Source organism: Gobio gobio (genome assembly GCF_949357685.1).
Source record: "Gobio gobio genome assembly, chromosome: 1".
NCBI lineage: Eukaryota > Metazoa > Chordata > Actinopteri > Cypriniformes > Gobionidae > Gobio > Gobio gobio.
Genome location: NC_137097.1, coordinates 31,512,323 through 31,520,505, shown reverse-complemented (window position 1 = coordinate 31,520,505; position 8,183 = coordinate 31,512,323). Strand labels below are relative to the sequence as shown.

The 8,183-nt window shown below is 36.9% G+C and overlaps 1 protein-coding gene across 5 annotated transcripts; it reads left to right on the top strand.

The window, feature by feature from the left end:
* The first annotated feature begins 311 nt into the window (after window positions 1-311).
* Window positions 312-7,982, top strand: LOC307125884 (galectin-3-binding protein A-like). Of its 5 annotated transcripts, none has more exons than XM_079816097.1 (7): window positions 352-445; window positions 816-889; window positions 1,668-1,871; window positions 1,954-2,085; window positions 2,172-2,433; window positions 3,330-4,001; window positions 4,160-5,527. In XM_079816097.1, the coding sequence occupies exons 2-7, from the start codon at window positions 817-819 to the stop codon at window positions 4,197-4,199; spliced, it is 1,383 nt and encodes a 460-aa protein (XP_079672223.1). In that variant the 5' UTR covers window positions 352-445; window position 816; the 3' UTR covers window positions 4,200-5,527. The 5 variants fall into 5 exon arrangements, with proteins under 5 accessions (XP_079672220.1, XP_079672221.1, XP_079672223.1 ...); XM_079816098.1 differs by lacking the exon at window positions 4,160-5,527 and adding an exon at window positions 7,065-7,982 and having other exon boundaries at window positions 423-518; XM_079816096.1 differs by having other exon boundaries at window positions 423-518.
* The last annotated feature ends 201 nt before the right edge of the window (window positions 7,983-8,183 follow it).

The following is an 8,183-nucleotide window of genomic DNA, read 5'->3' as shown; positions in this document are numbered from 1 at the left end:
TTAAGCACCATTTTTGCATTGACCAGCAGGTGTCTCTAGTGTGCATTCGAAGCCTCAAGAAATGAACCACTTTTCAAAACATCTGTCTGGAAAGCTTCAAAGCTTCATGAAGCTTCATTTCGCCACCACTAGGCAGCTTTTATTAAAGGGACAATCCAATCCAATTATTTCACTATTACACATTAAATGTTTGCAGTTTTATATAGTGTTTGCCTTGCTAGAGCACAAACTGTGTTCTCCCTTATGGCACCTTTGGCCTTGAAAAGAGATAAAAACATCTACATATATGGTAAACGGAAGTAGGAGGCCTCATGATAATGTTCAGTTGTTTATCCAGTCAATTGTAACAGTCTTCAATATCGAATGAATATGCATAACAAGATGCGTATATAAACTGGACCAATAAACTTTGAAGAAAAATCAGATGTGAAGAATACCACACTGGGTTTGTATAATTTTTCCCATGTTGGACTGCATGAAAAGGATCTGAAGCAGCACGGACGGAACAACAGAGCAAAGTTTGTGTGAAAAGATTAACTAAAGAATACGTTTTTCTTACACTAACTTTAGCCAAGATATGTTGACCGACATTTCTTGTTTAAATGCATATGTTGCAGTAATAAAACTTCTCGAATTTAGCCTTTTCATTAAATTAAAATGTTGGTGGCCCTTGAATGTGATTACACAGTGTTTGACACAGAGTGTTTCACAATATTTGACCTCATTTGGTCGTATTTTAAAGGAAAAGCAAGATGTTTTGTACCTCATTCAGTTGTGAATTGTGTTCCTGGCTCTGCTGTTTGCAATATTTCCAGAATGAGAAGAATCATGTATCTTCTATGGCCTCTACTGTTTCTTCATGTTTCAGCACAACGTTGGACACTCTTTGGTTAGTAAACAAACCTTTTCTTTCTTTTTTTGAGTAACACTTTACAATAAGGTTCATTAGTTAATTTATTTATCTTTGTTAATTTCAACATTTACTAATGCATTTTTAAAATCTTGTAACATTAGTTAATGCACTGTGAACTAACATGAACAAACCATGAACAGCTGGATTTTTAACAAATACAGTAACAAATGTATTGCTCATGGTTAGTTCATGTTAGTTAATACATTAACTAATGTTAACTAATGAAACATTTAGTTACATGTTTGCAGCATTTTTATTTACAGGTTTGTCATGATCAGTTTTATAAAACAATATACAAAGTCTCAAACATTACAATAAGGTTGTATTAGTTAACATTAGTTAATGCATTAGTTAACATGAACTAACCATGAGCAACACCTCTGTTCAGCATTAGTTAATCTTTGTTAACATTAGTTACTAAAAATACAGCTGTTCATGGTTTGTTCACGTTAGTTCACAGTGCATTAACTAATGTTAACAAGATTGTTATAATGTATTAGTAAATGTTAAAATTAACAAAGATAAATAAATGTTAACTAATGAACCTTATTGTAAAGTGTTACCAATGTAATCTACAAAGTCTCACACATTCAGTGGTCTATTGGAATTTTATGACCTATGTCTTCCTGTTGCAACAAAAATGCAGTTAACTGAAGTTAAGCAACACATTTCATTGACTGCTTTAAAAGGTATTTTTGTGGGCAGTTTTTCAGTAAAATATTTAAATCTTTAAATCTTTTATCACTGGATGAAGATGATAGACCAAAGCCAACACAGGAGGGCAGAGTGAGATTGGTGGGAGATCTTCCTTCATCTGGTCGTGTGGAGATCTATCATGATGGACAGTGGGGTACAGTTTGTGATGACGGATGGGACCTGGCCGAAGCGCAAGTGGTGTGTCGTCAGATGGGTTTTCCTGGAGCGAAATCAGTTACAGCTGGAGGACAATATGGTGAAGGTATAAGATCCTCTGAGCGATTTGATTATTACAAACTGTGATAACAATTAATAATTAACCCAAATTCTATTGATTGTTTCAGGTTCTGGTCCGATCTGGCTGGATGACATGAACTGTAAAGGCTCTGAGAGCTCATTGTCTGATTGCAGCTTCAAAGGCTGGGGTGTGACGGACTGCTCACATAAAGAAGATGCAGGAGTGATCTGTGAGGCTGGTAAGACATTCAGCTACCAGATTTATTTGCAGTTGTGCACTTTTAGCTACATATTTTTAATCAGTTTTATTTCATTTTCCTCACAGGTACAAACATATTCAGCAATTGTCAGTTCTCTGTGGACAACAGTCTGGGTTTGTCTGCTGATCTTGGTCTTCTGTTTGACAGTGGAGATGGTTGTGATTTCAGCATTAATGTGCGAGACCTCAGTGAAGAGGCAGAGATGTCGTTTTGTTTGCACCGTTTGATCCTGATGATTTATCCAGAACTAAACATAACAAAAGAGTCCAGAAACCTCACAGTGGATGTCAGCCATACGTGCCATCCTCATGTCTCTGCTTTTCTCAGGTAAGTTTCTGAAGAGCATTTCACTTCACTTTACTTCACTTCACTTCACTTCCTATTAAATCTTCACAATCCAGTAGAGAATGTTTCTTTGAACTGTGCAAATCAGAATTCTACTGACTATATCAGTAATAAGCCCTAGTCGGACGGGATTAGTTTAACATGGGGAGGTGGGGGTAAAGTAATTTTACCTCAGGACGTCTGTAATGTTAATGGACAATTCGCACGGGATAAGACATCTCAGTAAAACTAGCAGAAGTGGGAGGGGTAACTCTCTCTACGCACCACAGTAACCTCCTTGTCGTATGACATTGCTTCCTGTTATCACGTGAGCAAACACGCCAACAAGAAAAACGCGAAACTGGAGCAGGGATTTAATCTCGCTGTGTTTAATCTCGGAAAATAAAAAAAATCTTAAATAACATTTTTATATTATATGAATATTAAAAAAATATTCTAATGTAATGCTAAAATAAGTGTTGTGCCTCTAATAAGTGCTTTCAATCTTCTTTTTGCTTTAAATGCGGGGAATACTAGAGGTTTGCCACAGAGTTGTCCCACCACCTACAACGCAACCGAGTGCTGTTTGAAGCGGCTCCATGCTTGCAAAACGCGCCAAAAACTACTTTTAAACAGTAAATGACGGAATTTTACCGTACACATATTCCCTCTATTCGAGCGGGATTAGTATTACCCGTGGTAATTTTTCCGGACCATTTTACAGAAGGTAAAAGTCTCCGTAATCTTTACTGACATTGTCCGTAATGATTACCGAGATGGCAGATTCGGACGGGACTAAAATCACCTCTGGTAATAATTACTTTTCCCCCATGTCCCCATGTTAAACTAATCCCGTCCGAATAGGGCTTTAGACACATTATCTGAACTGTTTTTCTCAGGTATCTGTACACACGTCAGATTGATGTTTCCATCACATCGGCTCAATGTCTCCATAAGCTGGCGTTTATCTTTGGAGTGAAGAATCTTATGGAGGATGTTGGCAGGGTCTTCACTTCACTCATTCCTGAAGACAACACCTTCCGGACACAGGTATCAATGTACGAGTATGGCGTCCGCACAGGTGACCTTGTTCTGCAGGAGAATGTCCTTCAGTATCTTTCCTGGAACTGTGAGTTCCTCATAAGCTCTCCGCTGTGGAGCACCATCTCCTTTCACATGATGGACGCTCTGCTGCAGCGCTCAGACCTGGTTGTGAAGGACGAAGCTTTACTTCTTGAAGCTCTGGAGAGATGGATCCAAGACAAAGGTGATGAAATTAGTTCAGAACAACAGGCCAGCCTCCTGAATCACATCCGCTTCCTCTTGATCCCGGTGGATAAACTCTATGAAATGCAGTTTTCCTCAAGTGTTCTCCATCAGAGTCATGAGAAACTGTACCTAACTGGTCTGCTCAGAGGTTTTCAGTTCAATGTTCTGCCTTTCTCTAAGATCAGGAATAAAATGGACAACACAAGTAATGATTATCTACCCAGAATCTACACTGCTGATGAATGGAGTCTCAATGACACAGCCCGTGCTGAAACTATCTATATCCAACGATATAACAGCAGGTATGGCCACTATATCGGAATCCAAGTTCCTACCTTCTCCACTCCTGTACACCCTAGTGTTCTTTTCAAAGAGCAGAAGGTCCAGTGGCAAGCACAGGTTTTTCGTAATGCTCAGGAATGCTCTAACAGTGGTATTTCATGTGATTCTTTTCCTGTAGCATGGTTACTCGCAAGTGGCAATCAGAACAGTTACGCTAGCACCATTCGCTTCAGCAACAGGTTGATTCTTACCTGTAAGAACCAAAACAATGTATTTCATGTCCAAGACTTCAAAAATGACATGGCTGTGATTCCAACCAACAGCAGTATGGGCCTGTCTATCCCCTGTCCTGATGACTACAGCTTTAGATTTGTAGTGCGTCCAGAGTATATCTGACTGCACAAAGATACATTTGGCTAAAGGTTTCCTACAGGCTTTTCAGTTCAATCAAATCAATTAAATCAAATCTAGTTTAACTGAATCTATTAAATGTCATGGTCTCTTTTTAAAATTCATGTCATTCATTATTGAGTGATTTCTCTAAAATGTTTGTTGATTTCAAACTTTTAATTTTTTTTAGTAATAAAAATTTATCATTTTGAAATTGCACTTCAAAAATAAAAATATATAACTTACATTATCTTTGTCAGTTTGATTCTTAACTGAGCAGTACCAGCAGGCACGGGATGTCAATGTAACGTTGTAATGCAGAGTGAATGAGCAGGCAGGGAAGAAAATATAAGTGCATGAACATTTAATGACAAAACTAGAAAAGAAACAAGGAACTCATAAACCACATCAATACATGTACAACGACTGATAACCCACGAGTGGAACACAAGCACTATAAATACACAGGGAAAACTAGCTAAACAAGTTAACAAGGGGGCGTGACAGATAGCAAACACCTGGAGAACTAAATCAGCATGAAAAACTAAAAAGCAAAACACAACAGGAAATAATGTAAAAGTCCACAAACACACAGGGAATATGTGACAAACGTGTGTCAAATATGTGACAAACATTGGACTTTGGACATTGCATTGTTTGTTTGACATCAAGCTCCAAAAATAGGCAGATGTCAAACTTTGCTGTGAAACAAAAATCAGGTTGACGTCAATGCACAATGTTGTCTTTACATCAAATTCCAACGTTGGGCAGACGTTGCATTTTGGTTGGAATAAAATTCCAGAGATCTTTCAATACCATGTTCGGACAACTGTCAAGATCCACTGTCAACCAGACCCAAAGTATTCATTTTAAGATTAATTTTAATTCATTTTATTGGATAAATGAGGCGTACAATGGATTATCAAAATAAAAATTGAATTTAATACTTATAAAGAAGATACTTACTTGTTTAATAAGTGGATTCGCCAATAATTTGGGAATTAATTCACAAAATTTATAAAATACTGAAAAAATGTTTATGAAATGTTTTCATCAAATAGGTTCATAAAATGTAAAACTGTCCAGAACTCATACCCTTATTTTGGACCCAGCTAGCACATTCAAATTTGGTTTTACTGATGTATTTTATGTTGTACGATCTAAAAACTAAATATAAAAAAAAGAAAAAAAATCTTGCGTTTGTGTTATTTCAGGCATTTAACAAAATCCCATTCAAATAAAACTTGTTGACTTCGGGACAAAGGAACCAGAAGTGCAAAAATGCCAAAGGTTTAGGACTCATTCCTGCAAAGCTCTATTGGTCATCAATCTGTGGATACAAAAGAGAAAGGAATACCATTCACTAATTATAATGGTTCAAATTAACCACAAACATCCATCGCTATTTGCTTGGAAAGTCTCAAAATAAAAATATTTTTCCAATAACATTACAATATTGTGACACTTGAATAAAGCATTGAATACAAGTTTATCACTTAAGCCAATGTTTGAGTCTGCCCACCACTTTGACGGTGAAACCACCACTAATTCTGAGCTTTTTGTACTGAGTACCCTAAAATTCTTTAAACAGTCACAGTCACCAGTTGAAGTGCCCTGGTTGTCCACCAGTGGGCACTCATCACAGACTATTGCCACACTATCCATCTATCTATAATGACGTTTATAACAATTATCTTCCAGTTTCTTATAATTTGTCATTTTGTAATCATTTTTATTTGATTATTTGTGCCGTACTGCTGCATAATGCTATTTTGTCCTTTTTCAACTATTTAATCCAGTCTTTAAACTAATTGCTAGAGGTTTGTCATTTTGTAAATGCATTAAAGGTCCATAGCTTGAAATTTTCATTTTATGAGTTTTTTTTAACATTAATATGAGTTCCCCTAGCCTGTATATGGTCCCCAAGTGGCTAGAAATTTTGATAGGTGTAAACCGAGTTCTGGCTGTCTTTCTCTGCCTTTGAGAAAATGAGAGCTCAGACGAGCCGATCTGGAATCTTCCCTGTATGTCGTCATAAGGGGAAAGGTTACATTCCCTTCCTCTGCTTTGCCCGCCCAGAGAATTAGGAGAAAATGGATTGAGTTTATCAGTCGCTCTCTCTCTCTCTGGCAGTGCGTTGAGATCTCGCTAAACCACGCCCCCTCCGCCACATAATCTAATACTCATTTCAAATGCAAAGATGTCAGCCAATCACAACAGTGGGTGTTTTCACTGAAGTCTCACAGCAGACACGCCCCTTGAAACAGGGCATTCAAGCCAGAGGGGTATTATCAGTATAGAAAAATGCTTTTTATTTCTAAATTATGACATTTTTTGATGTAAAAACCATACTAACAATATAAGTACACCTCAGGAAACATTATAAAATAATAATAAAAAATACATGCCATGGGACCTTTAACACCATAGATCTAGAACCCCATGTGTCTACCATCGGTCACAATTGTGACCAGACATAATACCCATTTTTTCATGGACTTTTCAATAATTTTTTGTGCATAATTTACATTGATTGTTTGATATCCTTACAAATACCATATAAGTTCATACATGTAATCTTTGGGAAAAATGTGGTATTTTGGAATATTATACGTTATGCCGCAAGGATATGTAGAGGGAAACGTAACGTTAAACCACCGTACAATAACCCTTTGCTCATGCTTGCTCTTCAGATAAACAATAGAGTGACCTAACTCACCTGTACCGACCGCTCATGCAAGTGTCAACAGAAAAGAGGCAGGCGAGCTGGCGTGTTGGTCAGGCTCTGGCGGAGATCCCAGAAGGCACATTTAGTGAGCGCAGAGGGCACATCTCATTCCAACGAGAGATGCATGACTGCAGCATAATCTGTCTCACCGAAACTGCAGAAGGTCCGGACTCTGTCGCAGCTTTCATTGGCGAACAGGGGTGGACTGGGGCAAAAAAGTGGCCCTGGACTTTCTGGCACAAAGCGGCCCATCACACCCGGTCTGCAACACACCTCACCATAAACCCACCAGCTCATTATAGCCCAGGGCAATTTTAAACACGAAGCGATTTATACAAAAATATGAATTATATTAATTGTTTTATTGAAATGCTTATCATACTGAATGACTGGCATACTTCTTCAGGTTATAATTTGTCTTTCCTGGTGCACATGGCAAAATAGTATTTTTTTTTTTTAAATACAAATTTTGATTTCTTTTTCTCCATACACTGTAGTTTAATATCATTAAGATCAATACCTACCATAAAATCAGACCATACACAATGCTATGGTCTAGAAGACTTGTGGACTGTTTTAGGGTGCCTTTCTAGTGGTTATAGTATCTAGATATCTGTAATTTTATGGAATAGAGCTCAAATAGTGGAAAAGAGTTTAAAAATGATATGAAAAATACAGCATATTAAAATGATTTCTGAAGGATCATGTAAGGACACTTACTGAAGCAATGATGCTGAAAAGTCAGCTTTTACAGAAATAAATTATATTTTACAATACATTCTCATGAAAACAACTAGGCCTTTTGGAGATTGTATTAATATTTCTTAATATTTGTGGTTTTACTGTATTATTTTTGATCAAATAAATTCAGCCTTCTTCTTTCAAAATTTTTTGAAAACGTCTTATTTCAAACTTTTGATTACCAGTGTGTAAAATAATGCATGTGAACTAGCAAATTATATATTTATTTTCATATATGACACTTTCCATAGGCTACTTGAATATGAAAGTTGCCAGTTTTAGCATGATGTATAGGCTAAGCCTACGTTTCAGAAATATATTTTGAGTATTATGAATAATTTGA

Coding starts and splice junctions, on each gene's coding strand:
- LOC307125884 (XM_079816094.1), top strand. CDS start 817: ATGAGAAGAATCATGTATCTTCTATGGCCTCTACTGTTTCTTCATGTT. Junction 890..1,667: donor ACAACGTTGGACACTCTTTG/GTTAGTAAACAA, acceptor CACTGGATGAAG/ATGATAGACCAAAGCCAACA. Junction 2,086..2,171: donor AGGAGTGATCTGTGAGGCTG/GTAAGACATTCA, acceptor TTTTCCTCACAG/GTACAAACATATTCAGCAAT.